Consider the following 21,170-nt stretch of genomic DNA (forward strand, 5'->3'; position numbering starts at 1 on the left):
CCTGCCTCAGCCCCCCGAGTAGCTGGGATTACAGGTGCCTGCCACCACACCTGGTTAATTTGCAAGAATCTCTTGAGGCAAATTGAAAGCTTGAACATTTTAATGATAAGGTTTTGTGAAGTTTTAAATAAACATAATTTACAAACTTGGTTATTACATGTAAAGCATGTATTCATTCAAAATCAGAGGATCAGTTGCACATTTTCTAATAAGCAGGAATATTTGTGAGGTTTAGAGGTGGATTTCTGAAGAGTCCAGGGATTGAGGTCAGACCTTTCTGGGTTCAAATCTCTGGCCCTGCCACATATTAGCTCTTTGTATATCAATTTCCTCACTTGTTAACCCATTTATGGGGATAATAACTACAAGTGGGGATAATAACTATGTAATAGGGTTGTTAAGATTAAATGAGGTTGTCATGTAAGGTACTTGCACAGTGTAAAGTATTTAGTACTTAGCAAATCTACAATAAATGTGTTACTACTATTTAAAGTCCTTAAAAAAAATCTCACTGATAATTCCTAACTGTGAAGATAGAAACGTGGAAAGCAAGGTTGCTGAACTAGAAGTTGATTACCAAAAATATGCAGCCTTTTATACATGAGTTACAATTTTTTAAATGGTAAAATTCCATTATAGTGATCTACCTTTAGAAGGAAGTGTTCTGTAGAAGCACTTCAGCATCTCAACAGATGGTTCATAGAAACCATGCTTTTACTGTTTCCATAGGGAACAGTGGCAGTGATCTCAAATCCAAAATTGAGCTCACTGCAGATTTCAAATGAAAAGTGATGCCTTCATCTTTTTCTTCTACAAAATTGCTGTTCTATTTTTATGTACAACTTTTACACAGTTAATTCTTAGTTTAAAAGCAGTGTTTAGAGTATATTAATTCAATTGTGTGGATTGCTTCATTTGTGGTTTTGATGGTGTATGTTGGTTTAAATTATTTTTCAGGTGGGTAAAATTATATGTAAGTATAGTTAATTATATCAGAAACTTAGGAATGATTCTTGACTCATTTTTCTTCCTCATACCTCACATCCAATCAATGAGTCTTTGAATAATTATCTTCTAGATATTTTTCTAATCAGTCCACTCTTCTTCCTCCCCACTGCCACTGCTCTTATTTAAGTCAGCATCCTTTGTTTTTTGAGCAAGTTTCTGCTATCTCTGCTCTTATGTATGCTTGACTCCTCTTTCCCCCACACCTAACCCACTCATCTCAAAAATGTAATATATCTTTTCTGAAATGTAAGTCTCATCATTTAGAATCCATTAGTGGCTTATTAGCACTTTGAAGATAAAAATCGAAAATCCTTTTAGCAAGGTGTATAGGCCTACCCTATTGAGAAAGATTTTAAATTTTTATGTTTGAAAGATACTTTTGCTGGGTATAAAATTCTAGGTTTAAAGATGTGGTTGTACTGTTACCTCCTGGGTTGTTGCATTGTTTCTGACAAGAAGTCTACAGTCACTCTAATCTTTGCTCCTCTGTATGTTAAGTGTCTTTTTTCTTTCTTTTTTTTTTTTAAACTTTGGCTACTTTTAAGATTTTTCTCTTTACCATTGAATTTGTGCAGTTCAATTATAGTGTACATTGGTTTAGCTTTCTTCATGTGTTCTGTGCTTGGGGTTTGTTGAACTTACTGGATCTGTGGGTTTGTAATCATATTATTTTATATGTAGTTTTCTATTTTCACATACAGTTTGGAAAAATTTTTGCTATTACTTAAAATAAATTTTCTATAGTCTACTCTTACTTCTTCCTTCTGGAACTCAAATTTACATGTATATTAGACTGCTTGAAGTTGTTCCTCAACTCACTGATGCTTTATACATTTTTCCAGCCTTTTCTTTGTTTTAATTTTGGATGGTTTCTTTTGCTGTGCCTTCAAGTTTGCTTTTTTTGCGCTAATTTGCTATTGATCCCATCCTATGCATTTTTCATCTCTAGAAGTTTGGTTTTGGTCTTTTTTATATCTTCCATGTCTATCTTTAACATGAGTATTCTTTTCTCTACCTCATTTAACATAATACATTTATAATAAGAATAGTATATAAAGATATTAAAACAGTTATTGGGGTCATTTTCCCCCCTCATTTTGGGTCATTGTACTGCTGTTTTGCATGCCTGGTAATTTTTTATTGGCTATGAATTTTATACTGTTGGTTTTTGTGTGTATGTGTGTATTCTTGGTAGTCTTTTAAATATTCTTGAGAGCTTTGTTTTGGAACACTGTAAAGTTATTGGAAACAGTCTGATTATTTCAAGGCTTGCTTTTAAGCTTTGTTAGGTGGGCAAGAGCAGCCTTTAGTTTTTCTCCATTTACTGAAGGAATATCCTTCTGAGTACTCTACCTGATGCTCTGTTCATTATGAGGTTTTTTCTTTGGCTGTAGTAGCATGAACTATTCCCAGACTTGTGTGAACTTTGGAATTTTTCTGCCTGCTTCTTGGAGGTTCTTAACCTGTTCTTGGGTATTCCCTCACATGCTTGTGCTGATCAATATTCAGCCAAAGACTTGAAAGGAGCCCTCTGCATGTCTCTGGAGCCCCTCCCTTTCTGTGTAGCTGCATTCTCCTTGGTACTCCTACCTAAAATTCTAGACCCCAGGCCTTCCCCAAATTCTCAATTCTGTCTCCTCAACTCAGCAAGACTGCTTGGTTCTTTTTGGGTTCTCCCTTCTTGCACCACAGCCTAGAAACTGCCTCCTTGTAAAACTGCCTGTATGCAATAATCTTGGAGCAATCATGGGACTCACCTTGTTTAATTCTACTGTCCTGTGCTGCCTGGTGTCTAATATCTAAAATCTATTTTTTCATATTTTTAAAATTGTTTTTCAGTTGTTTGAAAGTTGAAGAGTAAAACAACTCTTCATTACCTTAGTAAATGAGTTTCTCCAATTACTCAGGCCAAAAGCTCCATATCTAATCTACTACCATGTCATGCCAGTTCTACATTTCCACAGCTACTAGGTTAAACCTCCTTCACTCTCACCTGGACTACTGTGTGACTCACTGGTCTGTTTCCATTCTTGTCTCCTACAGTTGGTTTTTCATAGCCACATGAATGAGCTTCAAAATTTGGAAACTAACGTTGTTCCTACTTAAACCTTTCCTGGCTTTCTCTTTGGTGGCTTCCAAGGCCCTTCATTATCATGCTTACCTTGCCTTCCAGCTTCACCTCCTTTACTTTACAGCCTCACTCCTTTACCTCACCACCACACTGACCTCCCTCTGCTCTTCTATTATTCCAAGTTCTTTCTCATATCAGGCTTGTGCAAGCTTGTTTCATCTGCCTGGAATATATTTTCTTAGGTTCATCTCTGGCTGGCTGGCTGCTGCTTATCTCTCAGCTGTCAGCTGTCAGTTCCTTAGAGGGCCTTATCTGATGACCCTAGTTAAAGTAGTTACCCATTTTATCCATTATCAGTTATATCACCTTATTGATTTTCTTCATGGCACTTACCGCAATTTTATCGTGTTTATTTTTTGACTGTCGTTTCCTTTCCCGCTAGAGTGTAAGTCCCTTGAAGGCAGAGACTTCTTCTTGTCCCCAGAACATATAATAAGTGTTCAATAAAAATGTGTTGAATGAAGAATAGACCTCAAGTAATTTACCATTTGTGTAGTTTTTTTTCTGTTAGGATAGAAGGGTCATACATTTGATTCTTGAACAATGCAGGGGTTAGGGGCACCATCCTCCTTTCCTGTCAAAAATTCATGTGTAACTTTGATGCCCCCAAAACTTGATAGCTTACAGTTGACTGGGAGTCTTGCCAGTAACACAAACAATCAACACATTTTGTATGTTATTTGTATTATATACTGTATTCTTAAAGTGAGCTAGACAAAAGACAAATGTTATAAAGAAAATCCTAAGAAAGAGAAAACATATTTTCTATTCATTAAGTAGAAGTGGATCATCATAAAAGTCTTCCTCTTTGTCATCTTCACATTGAGTAGACTCAGGAGGAAGAGGAGGGGTTGGTCTTGCTGACTCAGGGGTGGCAGAGATGGAAGGGGAAGCACAAGAGGCAGTCACACTTGGTCTAACTTTACAGAAATATATTGTAATTGGACTTTTTGCTTTTTTCATTTCTCTAAAAATGTTTCTATATGGTACCAGTCGTTCTTCTACTGTTTGCTTTAGTTTCAGTGTCCATATCATAGAAGAGTCCATGTTGTAAAAGAAGTCAAAAGCAGCCTTGAATAGTTGGAACCCTTCTGCCAGATTGTCTTATATCATCTTGTTCTTCGGCATTGCTTCTAAGTTTTCTTCCTCATCATCTTGCACTGATTTGGAAGCACTCATCTCCATCAACAAGTCATTTGTTAATTCCTATGGTGTGGTGTTTATTAGCTCCTGAATTTCTCTTGAAACCCTTCACACCCCACTTTTTTTTGCCACATCCACAATCTCTTTCACGATTTCCTTGACTGACTCTTTTGTAAATCCTATGAAGTTATGCACAACATCTGCACAGGTTTCTCCAGCCAGAATTTATTGTTTTGGGCTTGTTGGCTTTCACAGCTTTTTCTGTAACAATGATGGCATTTTCAGTGGCATGGCATAATCATTCCTTCCAGACTTTCATAATGTTCTCTCTTGGGGTTCTCTTTCACAGTATTGACAGTCCTTTCCAGAGTACTGTGTGTAATGGATCTAAAAAGCCCTTATGACCCCCTTATTCCTGAATTAAAGATGTTGTGTTTGGGAGCACAGAGACCACTTCATCGCTTTGGTGTTGAATTTATGGGGTTCTAGGTGGCCAGAGGCATTGTCCAGTATCAAAAGAACTTTAAAAGATAGTGTCTTACTAGCAAGGTACTTCCCTGACTTTAGGGACAAAGCATTGACAGAACCAATCCAGAAAAAGGGTTCTCATTGTCTAGGACTTCTTGGTATACAACCAAAAGACTGTCATCTGGTGTTTTTTTTTTTTTTTCTTCAAGGCTTGGGGGTTAGCAGCTTTACAGATATATATAGTCCTGATCGTAAACACAACTGCATTTGCACAGTGTTAGCTTATCCTTTCCTGCCTAAATCATGGTGCTTGCTTCTCTTTCTAATAAATTTCCTTTGTGGCATTATTTCCCAGAATAGGCACTTTCTTCTGCATTAAAAACCTGTTAAGGCAGATATCTTTTCTTCTCAGTTATCTTCTGAATGGCATCTGTGAACTCGTCTGCTACTTCTTCATCAGCAAATCTACTTTCCTTTTGCTTTAAGTTGTCATATAACTTTGCTTTTTCTTGAATCACATTGGAATCTATAGATATGCCTTAGAGCACTCCCATACTCACATGAAGCTGCATTTTAAATGCAAGTTAAAAGCTATTTCACAAAAAGTGCAAGGTTTTCATGCCTGGTGGCATAACTGCAGTAAAAGCTTCATGAGTTTTTTTCTTTTCTCCCTCCCTCCCTCCCTTCCTCCCTTCCTTCCCTCCTTCCTTCTTTTTCCTTCCTTCCTTCCTTCCTTCTTCTCTTTTATTCTTTTTTTTTTTTTTTACAATGGTCCTTATGCTGGACTCATTTATCTTGAAATGGTGGGCAACCACAGACCCCAATCTATGGTATCAAGCAATTCAACTTTTTCTTGTAATGTCATGACCCTTCTGTGCTTCTTGGGAGCACTTCTATGACTGGTGGTACTTCATATGGGTCCTGCAGTTTTTATGTCCTCAAGGTTTACAGTATTGCACTAACCATGAAAAATATGCAAGAACCGCAAGGGGTCACTTTTTACTGTGATCCACGGTTTATGGAGAGTTGAACTGCTCATACAGAGATGATTAGCATCACATGGTGTTTTAAGCAGATCTTTTGACACTTGAGTTCACCACAATAGCAACAGGAGGTAACTACAAAATAATTATAGTAGCTCAGTATGTACTACAGTTAATTTTATGCAGTTATGATTTAATACTGTATCTTTGTTTACATTTCTCTCAACTGTGAATGGTGCCATGTACAGTTTGTGTTTGTATGTTTTTATAAATTTTAACTTTTTATAATAGATTTGTGTGTATTTTATAGTAAATGATAAAATAGGCTAGTATCTACATAACTTTTTAATTTTTCTATATTTCTAGGCTACATGGTTTGTTTTTTCAAATTGCCACAAATCTCAAAAAAATTTTCCAATATACTTACAGAAAAAAACCTGTATATAAGTGGACCCACACCATTCAAACCCATGTTTTTCAAGGATCAACTGTAATTTCATGGTCCTCCCACCTTGAGTGCTTCATTTATCCCTGTATAATAATTTCTAGGAACTTGGGCTTTTGTTTTGATTTCAAAAAAGGAATGCGATTTTGGTGATAATTACTTGTTACTGAGAAATTAAACCAAGATGTAAAAACAATTAGATTAGGCCATTCATACATTTAGTTGGAATAGTAATAACCATAGAAGGGTAAGAAAAATACCTGTTGACTTAATTTTATAATCTGCAGTTATATTGGGAAAAATTCTCTCTCCTAAAGTTGCTATGGGTGTATAATATACCGCAGGGGTCCCCAGCCACCCACACCCATGCTGAACAGCAGGGGTGAGCTGCAGGTGAGAGTGAAGCTTCATCTGTATTTACAGCTGCTCACACTGCTTGCATTACTGCCTGAGCTCCACCTCTGTCGGGTCAGCAGCAGCATTGGATTCTTAGAGGAGCGTGAACCCTGTTGTGGACTGTGCATGTGAGGATCTAGGTCATGTGCTCCTTATGAGAATCTAATGCCTGATGATCTGTCACTGTCTCCCGTCACTTCTAGATGGGACGTCTAGTTGCAAGAAAACAAGCTCGGGGCTCCCACTGATTCTACATTATGGTGAGTTGTATAATTATTTCATTATATATTACAATGAAATGATAATAAAGTGCACAGTAAATGTAATGCACTTGAATCATCCTGAAACCACCCCCTCCCTGCATCCCTTCTCCCTGCCCCCAGGTCTGTGGAAAAATTGCCTTCCATGAAATCAGTCTCTGGTGCCAAAAAGGTTGGGGACTGCTGATCTACAGACTTTCTAAATATGTACAATATGGCCCATGTATAATATAAACACTTTGAGAAGTTGAATAACCAAATACTTGCCTCATTGGAGTATGGTTCTGACTTTCAGAGACAGGTAGAAAAATTCTAAATACCAGGATGTCTCACAAAGTATAAGTTTGTTTTTATTTTAGGTTCATTTTATTTAGAGGCAAGTGGACCTATGCAGTATAAAAATAATCTTTCAAATTAATGAAATTTATGTGTGAAAACTTTTAGATCTACACACTCATAATAGGCTAGATGAGTCTCTCTCCCAAATACAGTGTGTCACTTGGGAGTTAATTCATTAAACCTGATCTATTCATGTACTGGCTAGTTTAGTAATCCTTTGCTCCCTGCTGTTATTGGGGCCCATGTTGAATAGTGAAGTGTGAGTTTCACAAATGTGCAATAATTCTATACCTTTCCTGCAGCATATCCTGAGCCTATAAGGTATAATAGGGTATTACTCTAGTTAATAAATGGTTGTCTTTTATTTTTCTATTTTTTTTTAAAATTTTTTTGAGATGGAGTCTCGCTCTGTCACCCAAGCTGGAGTGCAGTGGTGCGATCTTGGCTCATTGCAACGTCTGCCTCCCAGGTTCAAGTAATTCTCCTGCCTCAGCCTCTTGAGTAGCTGGGACTACAGGCGCGTGCAACCACGCCTGGCTAATTTTTTGTATTTTCAGTAGAGACGGGGTTTCACCGTGTTAGCCAGGATGGTCTCGATCTCCTGACCTTGTGATCCACCTGCCTCGGCCTCCCAAAGTGTTGGGATTACAGGCGTGAGCCACTGTGCCCAGCTGATTATCTTTTATTAAGGACAAAATATGTCTCTTAATTTGTGTATTTGCTAATAGTTAGGCTTGACTTGAATGCAATGTTGCAAAATACCCACAGGATTATTTGTCAAGATATAGGTTTAGGCTAAATTAAAGCTCTTGGCTGTGTTTTCCTATTTTAATGTATAAATAGGAAAGATTCAGAGTTTTCTATTAAATAGAATTCTTTTTTTTTTTTTTTTTTTTTTTGAGACAGAGTCTTGCTCTGTCACCAGGCTGGAGTGCAGTGGCACGATCTCAGCTCACTGCAACCTCTGCCTCCTAGGTTCAAGCGATTCCCCTGCCTCAGCCTCCCAAGTAGCTGAGATTACAGGCATGCACCACCACACCCGGCTAATTTTTTGTATTTTAGTAGAAATGGGTTTCACCATGTTGGCTAAGATGGTCTTGATCTCCTGACCTCCTGATCCACCTGCCTCGGCCTCCCAAAGTGCTGGAATTACAGGCGTGAGTCACCGCACCCAGCCAGAATTCTCTTTATAAGCCTTCATACTCCCTTATTATACTACTTAAAAAAAATTTTTTTTTTTTTTGGCTGGGCGCAGTGGCTCACACCTGTAATCCCTGCACTTTGGGAAGCTGAGGTGGGCAGATCACCTGAGATCAGGGGTTTGAGACCAGCCTGGCCAACATGGTGAAACCCCATCTCTACCAAGAAGTACAAAAATTAGCTGGGTGTTGTAGTGCGCACCTGTAGTCCTAGCTACTGGGGAGGCTGAGGTGGGAGAATTGCTGGAGGCAGAGGTGGCAGTGAGCCAAGATCACGCCACTGCACTCCAGCCTGGGTAGCAGAATGAGACTCCATCTCAAGGGAAAAAAAAAAAAAAAAAGATTTATTTTTGAGATGGGGTCTCACTGTGTCATCCAAGCTGGACTTAAACTCCTGGGCTCAAGTGATCCTCCCAGCTTAGCCTCCTGAGTAGTTTGGACTACAGGTGTATACTACCATGCCTGGCTTTATAATTCTTAAGGCTACTTGCCTAGCAATGTTGAAAAAATATCCAACTTAGTTGATATATTAATTCAGCTAGCTAAAAGCAAAGATTATAGATTCCATGTAATAATGACATGCTTTAAACAAGTCATATTCCCGATAAACTAATAGAACCAGAAAAGAGCCACCTGAATAAATAAATGTTATTGTTTCAAAAGCACAAATAGTTTTTAGGCCTTGGAGCATGTCATGATGATGTAAAAAGTTGCTCTGATGTATTCCTCATACCACACTGAAATGTCACATTTTGTAACAAGTTTATATCAATGTTCCTTAGCTCCACTGTGGACTAAGCTTCAACTTAAATACAGCTTTCTGGAAGTCATTAGTGAGACTGTTATACAGTTTAATCTGAATACTCCTTGCCTTATAAATCCTTACTCTTTGAATGGTGGACATATTAAACATAAAATTCTTTGTCTACATGTTTAAAAGCATTTGGTTTTACTTCTACATGATTACATTTGTTTCTCTTTTAAATCTTGCTATTAAAAAGGGAAGTAACAAGGTATTCTCATGTAGAATAAAAAGCCAAGTGCCTTTCTGGATCCAAGACTTCTGAAATAAGAGTTGACCCTGTTCAAAAGCTGCCTGGTCCAAGACTGATATAACTAAAGACAACATCATAGGGTCTTAGCCTTCTAATCTCACTAGTGAGACAATGTAATAATATCTCAAAGCTTTTCTCCCTGTTGTGACCAGTAAGAAAATATGTTCACTAAAACAACAATTTTACTGCCAGTTTCTGCAGCCTCTGCTATGGCACATCTTCACTGTGGGGTCTGGGAACTAGAAGTTTAGGTTTACTTTTTTTTTTTTTTTTTTTTTGAGACGGAGTCTCATCATCTGTCAGCCAGACTGGAGTGCAGTGGTATGATCTCAGCTCACTGCAACCTCCGCCTCCCGGGTTCAAGCGATTCTCCTGCCTCAGCCTCCCGAGTAGCTGGGATTACAGGCACCCGCCGCCACGCCTGGCTAATTTTTGTATTTTTAGTAGAGACAGGGTTTCACCATGTTGGCCAGGCTGGTCTCGAACTTCTGACCTCAAATGATCCGCCTGCACTGGCCTCCCAAAGTGTTGGGATTACAGGCATGAGCCACTGCGCCCGACCGTGGGTTTACTTTTAGTATGAGTTCTTGCACTGGTAAGTGGGAATTTATATTTCACCTTAAGAGTATAAAATTAACCATGGTCTTGAAGTAGGTTTTAGGCACTTTTCATACTGAGTTAAATCAAAACATTCTAAAAGTAAGTATAAAACTAAATAAATGATCTTTAAAGATAATGATGTGAATCGTTAGTTAGTCTGATGAAATGGGATTTTGTGACCTTGTGGTAACTGGACTTATGTTACTATATCCATTATAAATGTTTAGTAGCTGAATTTCCAATAAGAAACTTTATTCTCTCCCCAACAGTGTACGAAAGGATTTTTAGTAGCAAATTATTTATCCAAAGCTATTTTCTTTACAATGAAGGATGAAAAATGGGTATAATGATATTCAACTCTAAACAATTTCAAACTCTATTTATAAATAAAAGTATAGCTGTAGAGGTAAAATCATTATTATAAGAATCTTCCTGATTTTAGGACTTTGAAAGTTTGTTACTTGGAGGGACAAAATCTATTTGAGGACTCAGACTATGATGGGACCTACCTCCACCATTACAAAGCAACATTAAACCAATGTGACAGTAAAAGAAATGCAGGCCATAAACTGTTTTTTTTTAATATCTATATAAAAAATAACGAGCAATTTACAGATCTTTCTCTAATCAGAACCTCAAGTGTATATATAAAGGTACTGTACAATATATAAACATTTACAACCAGTACATCCACATTTTGCTCAGCATTCCAAGGCCACATTGCTAAGTCAGTATATAATCAGTACAGAGGTTACTTAGAAAGGAAGAACCACATAGGACAACATATGACATCAAAGTTATGTCACAGTTAACAAAAATAGTATTTGTTATCACTAATTGTGGACTACAGGGAAAATAAATAATTTCTGTGGTACTAAATTCTTAGTATTTATCAAGCCTCCTAATTTTGCTCTATTTGAATAGTTACAATAGGTGGGTAAATATAGTTCTGGATGGAAAAGGGATTTCAAAAATCTCACTCTGGGAAGCATGTCTTATCTACAGGGGCTAATACAGTTGTTGGGTTAAAGAGTTTCACAGTCAGACTCCCAAAGGGAAGGACCTGGACATGATGTGCTTCACAACAAGATGAAACCAGGTGACTGACAGGACAAGTGTGTTCACACACTCCATAAAATAGATTTATTCTCAGAAGGTGCCTTTATTTATAAAGATGCTACTGAATGCTGCTTCAGGGAATTGAAAAACCTGGATCTATTTTATGGAAGTTGTTAACAGTCTCCAACTTCTAAGAAACATCTTTAACTAGACTTTTAAAAAGAATTCTGAAAATGTGTACAAGCTAAGCAGATGTTTAGTCTCCCTTTCTTGTTTTTAAATAAGAAAGTTAATGTAGCTAAAAGTTAAGATCCAGTAAGTACTGTCTACACATTTGTCCTCACTTGCTGGGCATACCCTACACAGGTTGTTTCTAAACACCCAAACTTGTGCACCTGCTACCAGAAGAGTTGGTACTTGGACTGTGAAACTGGTTTCATGATTAGGTCCCTCACATAATCTATATAATACTTTTACTTTTCAAATATGTATTATGTATTAAAGACTAATGACTTCTGTAGTAGGTACAGCCAGAATATCCAGAAATAGTTGGTGGTTTTTCTTCAAAGAACAATAAACACTATTTCCACATGCTTCTTTATGGTTTCATAATTAAATAACTGAAATAAAAAGGGTGACCTGAGATGCTGTAAGTATACATCGAGGTTGGATAACACAGCAGGAGATGAACTCTATTGCTTAAAGTACTTTCTCATTTCGAACATTCAATTGTAAGTAATATCTTTAACAGTTATTTGAAACAACTTATCCAGCCAAATTAAAAAGCCATAAGAAAGCATCAATATTGGACTACATTTTTTTTTCCTTAAAGTAGTGATGTTTGGGGGTTTTATTTTTAAAGTGGGACATCATCAGTAGTGTTAGAAGAGACAACGGCCATCTTTAACGATGAGTTAACAGTCTCTTCTTCTGCAAGGACTCACATATTTCTCTCTGTAAACATGCAACATGCTATTGAGAACATCAACTTCCAAGCCAAACCTAACTTTTTCATTACTGTGGAAACAGCTGAACGAGAAGGATAAAAACAGACATGATACAGTAGATAACCTGGCACAAATACAAAGTGAGTTGTGACCACATTGTTAATATCAACATATGTCATTTGTTCAGACACTCATGAAGACGAGCTGGGCAGCCTGAGCAGGGCGGGTCAGATGAGCGTGTGGATGCAGCTCCTTCCTGAGTGCGAGGGAGGGCAGCTGGCCAGGGGGACAGTTGGTTCTTAGCAATCCTAAAGGCCCTTCATGCAGCTTAGGTAACTTGATGCTCACATTAACATGTACTTATCTGTTTCAGAATATCTGAAAAAAAAAGGCTTTTTCTGGGAAAATGCTGCTGTAAGAAAAGATTACAACTTGTTTTTCTTTGTTTTATACTAAAGGTTACTGCCGTTTCTCAGCCATACCAATAGTGCCTGTGACTTTATTTCCACTTGGCACCTTCCAGGGCCCTGGAGTTATCGGTGTTTTCTTAACTGGAGAACTACTTTCAGCTTTGAACTTTCCAGTCTCTTTGTTTTTGTCAGCTGCCTCTAGTTCTTTCCCTTTGTGATCTTCTGTTTTGTTTGAAACTACCTTCTCTTCAGGTTCTTGCTTCAGCCTCTTTTCTGATAGCTGGACATTTTCTCCTATTTTATCATTACTAGAACTTGTTTCTCCTGTGGTTACTTTCTTTCCCTTTTCATTTTCAGATACTTCTTTACTTGTAGTCTTATTAGTCATTTTGGATGGAAGAGATTTCTCAACCATTCTTTTGCTTTTTTTCTCTGGAGACCTTGTTCTGCTTTTTTCCAACTGATTCTGCTTTGCATCTTTTCTGATGATGTCTGATTTTTCCTTCCCATCTGGGATCTGCTCAGCATTACTGCCCATATAGCCTGCTGTTCTTCGACTCTTACCCTCTAACAATTTGGCCTCAGCATTTGATGGAGCTTTGCTTCCTTCAATTTTTTGCTGCTTTTTTGGGCTGGCCGACCGACCTCTGCTTTTTCTGCACTGATCTTGTCCAGAACCTGCCCTGGTGCTGACCTGACAACTTTTATTTTCCCCTTTGCTGGGGCTGAGGGATCGATCTCTGGGTCTTCTTTTGGGATTATTTTTTAGAGGACTAGGAATCTTATCCAAATGTTCCTCTGAATGTTGACTGGCTGGCTTTTTGGGACTAACCGATCTACCTCTTCGTGTAACACCATTTTCTACTTTTAATAGATTTTTCTTGTTACTGTGCCCATGACTGCTGGGTGGATCCCTCTTACTCACATTTTTCTGGAGAAAAGACTGATGCTTTATCTCAGGCTGATTTTCATTTAAAGTGCTTTTCTTTTCAGGCACAATGTCCTTTAATTCTTCTGCCTTTTCACATATCTGAACTCTCAAAGATTCTTCAGTTACTGGCATGTGAGACTCTTCAAATATGGAAGCAGAATGTGAAGATGGAGGTAATGGTGACTGTTCATCATAAATCACATTTGAAGACGAAGGATTATTAATTTCCCAATCACCTAAAAAAGTGATTTGAATGGAACATTATTAAATTTAGAATTACAAATAGGAACAATACGTTTTGAACTTTGACAGCCATTTGAATTGTCCTAACTGCTTAAAAAGCCTATGAGTATTTTATACAGTTTGTATATGTTTACAACATCTCTCTCTATAAAGGCAGATGTGTACAGACATCTGTTCATACATGAAGGATGGGTTGTTTATACACATAAAATAATATTCATTTTTTCCAATTACATATAATTAGTGAGATAATATATGATCTGTAAATTCTCTATTAGTAAAGCCCAATTAGAACTTACAAGTTATAAAGTTAAACCAAATTACGTGGCCCAAGAAGCTCACTAATTATTATGAATTGATATAGTTTAGGATATGGCAAAATCACTAATTAATAAAGGAAACCAAACTGTGGTAACCGGAATGAGGCTCATGGGCATTTGTAAATAATTCTCTTGCATTAAGCTGTCAAATTTAATGTCAAAAGAAGACTGAAAAGTGCAGAAGATAGAAATAGATGTATTTAATAGCATCATTTTTAATTTAAAAGAAAACAAAAGAAGAAAGTGATTTACAAGACATGCAAATTTACCAAGTCTTTTTAAGGAAAGACCAAGAAAAGCCCTGAAAGCCTTAATGTTGCTCGGGTTTCACGTAGGAGCACAGACCGGAAGGAGCCAAACCTGAAGAGGGAAGAGAAAAAGCCTAGAACTATGTGAAAAAAAAAAAAAAATCAGTGCAGTTAGCAAAGATGTCACTGGGAACATATGATTTACAAGCAGATGGTGGAAGATAATACAGTCAGAGAATCATAAGCTGGAAGGGTACTGTAGGAGGTTATGTCTACACTTATCCCTCAAAAGCGGTGGGGTAGGGTGGGGTAGGGCGGGGGCGGGGGAGCTAGATGAGGCAAGTACTGCGTGGGTGTGGTACTGCCTTTATTTCTAGAATAGTGCACTCAAAAAACAGTGACTTTCAAATACCATGATATTTCAAAACATGCAATGGAAACCCAGGAAGTTTAACATTAATACAGGACAGACATGGTCTCAGGTCCAACTCCCTGTCTCCAGGTAGGGTGATAGCAACTTGTTCTTGCCGAGTCACCAGAAAAGCCTAAGTTTTCATGCTATGCTTCATTATAATATAAACTTATCTTGCTTTACAGAAATAAAAATATTGGTTGGTAATGTGTAATCAGCTAAATAAGAGAAACAGCTGGGATATTTTGAAGAGATTTAAAATGTTTTTTATGATATTTAAATTGTTTGCCTCTAATACACTTTTTTTATAGGCACATTTCTCTATAAAAACAACTATATGTTTTTCTGATTAAACTTAAAATACATTCCATTCCAACGAAAGTTCTGCCTAAGTCACTTGTTTTCTAATACTATTTATGATAACTCTGCTATGTAACTAGCTTTTCATGGTTCTAGCATTCACCTCTGAATTAACTAGTAAAATATTTATCCTCTCCAAATATATATTCCTTTTTCTTCTGCCCCCTCCCTAATATACAACTTTTCAGCTACTAGTGGGCTACTTTACTTACCATGGTCAGGTATCAAGCCAGTTCCTGGCCTTAAAAGAAGAAGAACTTTATTTCCACCAGCCTGAATGAGCTCAATTGCTCGAGTATGTGTGATTCCTTGTGTAGGTTCCCCATTGATTTCAACAATCTGGTCACCAACCTAGACAGAGAACATTCACAGGAACAACATGAAACTATGCATCCTTTGTAAATTCTGCTTTTGTCAGCTCTTGAGCCATTCAACCTTGCTAAGTGATTCTTTCGTTTGTAAAATACCTAACCTAACGTGTACCCAGTACTGCCATGTGAGAGTTGATGAGAGGATAGATGACAACAAACAACAGGAAGCGGCAATGTCCAGGTTTACTCACAAAAATCCTACACAGGAAAGTTTTATATGGCTACTAACTAAGATCTGGACATCTTGAAATCAAGAATCAAATTCTAGAATCAGATTTGGAATTTTCTAAATTTATAGAAATCAAATTTAGAATGTCAATCAAATTCTAGAATTTGGTTCTTGATTTGAAGATGCCCAGATCTTTAATAGCCATATAAAACTTTCCTGTGTAGGATTTTTTGTTTGTTTGTTTTGTTTTGCCTTTTGAGACGGAGTCTCACTCTGTCACCCAGGCTGGAGTGCAGTGGTGCGATCTCAGCTCACTGCAAGCTCCGCTTCCCGGGTTCACGCCATTCTCCTGCCTCAGCCTCCCGAGTAGCTGGGACTACAGGCGCCCGCCACCACGCCTGGCTAATTTTTTGTATTTTTAGTAGAGACGGGGTTTCACTGTGTTAGCCAGGATGGTCTCGATCTCCTGACCTCGTGATCCGCCCGCCTCGGCCTCCTAAAGTGCTGGGATTACAGGTGTGAGCCACCGCGCCCAGCCCCGTGTAGGATTTTCATAAGTAAACCTGGGCACTTCCTGTGTAGGATTTTTATGCGTGAGTAAACCTGGACATTGTTTCTTCCTGTTGCTGCCATCTGTTCTCTTATCAACTCTCGCACGAGAGCATTGGGTACACGTTAGACATTTTACAAACAACAATCCAAATGATACTACAGAGCTATGTCTGAATGTGAAGGGTACTTTCAAACTTGAGCTGAATTTTAAACGTATCTCCTAAAACCTGAGCAGACGGCTCCTTATCTTTGAAGCCTTTCCTGGCCTCCAGGGAGAACTGCCCATTCCTTTGAACTGCTGCTATGAACTGCTGCTATGTCCTGTACATACATGAGGTATTTGAATAAATGACATCTTTATAGATTAAAATTCTTAAAAACGTAAGCATGGAGAATAGATTAATATGAACAGTTATTAACAGTAACTGGCATAAACTTAGTGATGTTAGTGTAAAATCATTTCTCAGGGCCAGGGGCGGTGGCTCACACCTGTAATCCCAGCACTCTGGGAGGCTGAGGCTGGTGGATCACCTGAGGTTGGGAGTTCGAGACCAGCCTGACCAACATGGAGAAACCCTGTCTCTACTAAAAATACAAAATTGGCCAGTTGTGGTGGCGCATGTCTGTAATCCCAGCTACTCGGAAGGCTGAGGCAAGAGAATCACTTGAACCTGGGAGGCGGAGGTTGCAGTGAGCCGAGATTGCGCCACTGCACTCCAGTCTGGGCAACGAGCGAAACTTCGTCTCAAAAAAAAAAAAAAAAAAAAAAAAAATCATTTCTCAGGAAAATAAACATAAAACTAGGGATCAGAATAAGATATACCTTAGTACCATTGTGATTTACTAGAAATGTCTCAGTTATTTTAAAAGAAAAAGGGAAAATATGTAAAAGTCAAGTATAACTTTGGAACAGACCTAATTAAACATAATGATGGTACTGATTTTAAATCTATTTCAAGCAAACACATATTGATGAATGCTGCATTGGATAAAGAAAATGTGGTACATACACACCATAGAATACTATGCAGCCATAAAAAGAGCGAAATCATGTCCCCTTACAGCAACATGGATGGAGCTGGAGGCCATTATCCTAAGCAAACTAACGCAGAAACAGAAAACCAAATACTTCATGTTCTCAATTGTAATTGGGAGCTAAACACTGAGTACACATGGACACAAAGATGAGAACAACAGACATGGGAATACAAGATGGGGGAGGGAAGGAGAGGGCCAAGGGCTAAAAAACTGCCTATTGGGTACTATGCCCACTACCTGGGAGATGGGAACTCATTCATATTCTAAGCCTCAGAATCATGCAATATACCTGTGTAACAAACCTGTACATGTGCCCCACTGAACTTATAAAAAAAAAAAGTTGAAAAAAATATATTTCAAGGTGACATGTAAAATGAAGGATACTGGCTTCAAAACAGAAAAATTAAACAATGGCATATTACTGAAATTCCAAAAAGCAAATACTCAAATATTTGTAAGAGCTTACTAAAACAATAAAGAAGTTCCTTTGAGTTGAAGCTAGCTGCAAGGTGACTAAAGAATAGAAATAATAATAAGCCAATCCAGAAGTAACAAAACAGAAGGACTCAATATTTAACAAAGGTCAGTGGGCCAACTCTTTCTACAGATACAGCACGGCACAGGTGGTCAGGAGGCTGTGGTTCACATCTTGTGCTCCACCTCTTTCTAGTGTTGTGGTCTCATTTTTTTCATCTGTTAAATGAGGATAATTCGTGGGATTCTGGGAGGACTTAAGATAAAACAAGATTATATACCAAGTGCAAATATTAGTTTTCAAGCTATTTTAAAGTGTATCATTATGAAGATTTAACTGTAGACTGCACTCCATTCTATACAATGCAAAAAAATTCAAGTCAACTATGAAAAGAATAAAGGTCTTATTGCATACTTATTTTAAACAAGGGAAGCTTACTCTTGAATAAATGGAGGATATCAGAAACAAGATTGATGGATTTAATATGTAAGATGAAAACACCTTCTTAATAAAACCAAAGTAAGACAACAGGATGGAGAACAATTTAGAAACCCCTTACTATCCAGAATATATAAGTGAAACAAAAGCCAATACTTAGATTTCCCTTGATAAATGATGGAAGAAGAATCATTTCCATGAGGCAATGTAGGTAATAAATTAGCACTAGATATATAATCTTGCTGATAAAGAAAATTAAAGTAGTATTTGGATACTGCTTTGGGCATATCTTGTAAAACATGTTTGAGGTTATAATTTATTTCAATCACATTCTTTAGCTTAAGCTCTCCAACCCAGAGCACTTTTTATTCTTTTACTGCAATAAACTACAAAAAAACCCCACAAAACTTGTAATTGAACAGACTTGCCACCAGGTGTCATTTCTGTCTAACTTTAAAACTGAATGGAGGGAAGGAGGGGGAGCCATTGCTTTAAGATTTATGGTAGCCAGGCCCTCAGAGCGGGAGAAATTCTGCAGAGACCTACATACACAAAACTACAGATGAAAAAGACTCTTCTGAGAAGGAAATTCAGAGGAGTAAATTCACCCAGTAAACATCCTTTTAACATTTTAAGTCACTTTAAAAATGTGATAAAAAATAATTCGGAGAAAACATCTTTTGATAAATAGAACAAAGATTCAAGTTCAGTTTTGCATTATTGAAAAATAATTATGGGGACAGAGGAGAGGAAAGAAAAGAGAAAGAAAAAAAAATAGGAGAACCAAAAGAAAAGAAGTAGGAAGAATAGAGAAAAAGAATGTTCCCTTTTTTAAACAAATCACTTTTTCAGGCAGTCTTGTCGTTTTAAAAACAACATCCACTACAAATGTATTAAAATGACAAAATATTTCTACCACATGGCTTATATTATCTCACAACCTGTTAAGAAACTGCCTATTAATGAAATCCAATCCAAACTGGACTCAAGCCAAGACCTGACATAGCGGAAAGCACATGGACTGAGCTCCCAGGATGATGGACTAGGGTCACACCTGGGTCACACTGTGGCCTGCACAGGCTGAGTAATCTCTGCAAGTGACTAAGTCTCCTTGAGCCTCAGTTTTAAACTGTAAGTGGGGATAATGTCACCTATCTCAGTTTCTGAGAGACTGAAACTAATATAAGTAAAAACACATGTTGTATAGGAAAATACATGTTGCCTCAAAGACAGCAAACACTTAATATTTTCTAAATCTGATTCTGTTCTACATTAAATATTTAAATTTGACACTATTCCCTAATATGAACCTTTTCCATTCAGCTATTTCTCAGTTCCTTATCCCAGAACACTTTTTTCTCCCTCCTCTCTAAATCTTAACCAGACCGAAAGGAAGAACCTCTCAATGATTCTCAATACCCTTCCATCTATGTTACAAATTAACATTTCTTGTTTTCTTAATGACACTTAGATTGTTGCTAATTACTTCATATATCCCCAGGCCTGTTCACCCAGTAATAAGTGCTGGGAACTGATCTTAAAAATTAAAAAAAAAAAACAACACAATAATTCTCTCAGTATCTAGAATTATTATCCGTACATTTTACTCTTTCAACAAATATCTATGGAGCACCTGATATGAATATTCAAGGCACTGTATCAGGTGCTGGAGATATGGAATAATAGGTATAGGACACAAAGTACAGCTGACAACCTAATAAAGGGAGAAGAGGAGAGGCAAGCGGGGGAGGCAGAGAGGGGCACTCAGGTGGCTCCGTGGTGCGAGTGTCAGCTGGAGATAAACTCTTATCATTTGGACAGCGGCCACCAGAGAAAGTTGTCATCAATAACATTTTATAGAGCACTAGTTATATGCAAAGCCCTCATGAGCTTTATCAAGTCAAGATTTTGATAATTTAATAGCCCAAAAAGTGACTTCTCTGAAAAGCTGACATTTTCTTACAGGTTAGAGCACACTGGGGTCTAACAGTTAATTGCTCATTTGCTTTTGTTTTCAGAGTTTATTCTTGAAATAAAAGCTGATTTCATCATTAGATTCTAAAGTTTCTGCTCATTCATAAAGCATGTCATGTTGTCGTTTTTTAACTGAGGATGTTTTGCTGTATTGCCCAGACTGGTCTTGAACTCCTGGGCTCAAGTGACCCTCCCACCTCAGCCTCCCAAGTAGCTGGGATTACAAGCATGTGCCACCACTCCTGGCTAAGAATGACATGTTTAGAACTAGACTTTGTCTGCTTTAAGGCCTGTTTGCCTTTTGTTTACTGAGATTAGTGGATCTGAGGGTTATATCTGGAACCAACATTTAAAACAATTATATCCTAATTTATCATTTAATTGGATTTTTGTGACACTACATACAATAGAAGAGTTGAAACACAGATGTAAAGTAACTGAATAGGTTGTGTGTGTGTGTGAGAGAGAGACAGAGAGAGAGAGAGAGAGACGAGAGAGAGAGAGAGAGAGAGAGAAGAGAAGATAGGAGGGGAGGGGAGGGGAAAGGACCAAGAAAACCAGGAATAAATATGCCATCTGTAAACAGTGTCTCAAGATGCTCTTATTAAGACTTCAAGAAGTTTACTTGGACCATGTATTTTACATATGGTTCTGCATTTTGCAGATGAGGAAACTCAGGAGAATGTCCCGTCTGATTTCCAAACCCATGTTCTTGTCACCATATGAAATTGTCTCTGAGAAAGTAGATTCAGCAGTTCTTGACGAGCTGTACTAAGCATTTGGCCATCGGTCCCTCTTTGTCATACACATGCTGCAGCTTTGGCTCTGTGGCTCTGCATGTTGCGCCTTCCCATTTTCTTTATTTTATCTAGTCCACTAATTACATGCCTTGCTCAGAGCTCTGCCCTTGGCTGAGTACTCTCTAAATATTCTTCCTTAGTGATCTTATCTACCACAAAGGTTTCAATCATCACTTCTCAGTAATGTCGCAATCTGGGCTTCTACCGCTAGTAGTAATTGCCTGCTAAGCATTTACACCTGCTCTACTAGCTGTTCCCTTCACCTCAACGTGACTCCAACTTACTACACCGTCAGTCTTTGCCATATCCTTTCTCTCCTTGGCCTCCCTGGTGGTTTTCGTAGTACAGATGGGGCAAGGCTTCTGAGTCATCCTTTACTCTTCCTTTTCCTTCATC

General features: G+C 37.9%; 2 protein-coding genes across 10 annotated transcripts in view; one reads left to right on the plus strand and one right to left on the minus strand.

Annotated features, from left to right (window-relative positions):
- Positions 1–21,170, plus strand: part of PHTF1 (putative homeodomain transcription factor 1) — a 96,951-nt gene that overhangs the window by 61,474 nt on the left and 14,307 nt on the right. For 3 of the 6 annotated variants that reach the window (XR_010137940.1, XR_010137939.1, XR_010137945.1), the window contains 2 exons: positions 6,778–6,834; positions 9,709–10,988. The gene's annotated coding sequence lies outside the window, so the exon portion shown is untranslated. Of the gene's footprint in view, positions 1–6,777; positions 7,076–9,708; positions 10,989–21,170 lie in introns of those variants that run through there. The other 3 variants (XR_010137941.1, XR_010137942.1, XR_010137944.1) reach the window with 2 other exon arrangements.
- The window catches only part of MAGI3 (membrane associated guanylate kinase, WW and PDZ domain containing 3), a 286,949-nt gene continuing 276,362 nt past the window's right edge, over positions 10,584–21,170 (minus strand). For 2 of the 4 annotated variants that reach the window (XM_054554014.2, XM_024231941.3), the window contains exons 20-21: positions 15,170–15,308; positions 10,584–13,610 (exon numbers count right to left, since the gene is read on the minus strand). In XM_054554014.2, coding sequence (XP_054409989.1) covers positions 12,493–13,610; positions 15,170–15,308 — 1,257 coding nt within the window. In that variant the 3' untranslated portion in view covers positions 10,584–12,492. Of the gene's footprint in view, positions 13,611–14,206; positions 14,326–15,169; positions 15,309–21,170 lie in introns of all 4 variants that reach the window. The other 2 variants (XM_024231944.3, XM_054554015.2) reach the window with 2 other exon arrangements.

The sequence above is a fragment of the Pongo abelii genome, chromosome 1 (assembly GCF_028885655.2).
Source record: "Pongo abelii isolate AG06213 chromosome 1, NHGRI_mPonAbe1-v2.0_pri, whole genome shotgun sequence".
Classification (NCBI taxonomy): domain Eukaryota; kingdom Metazoa; phylum Chordata; class Mammalia; order Primates; family Hominidae; genus Pongo; species Pongo abelii.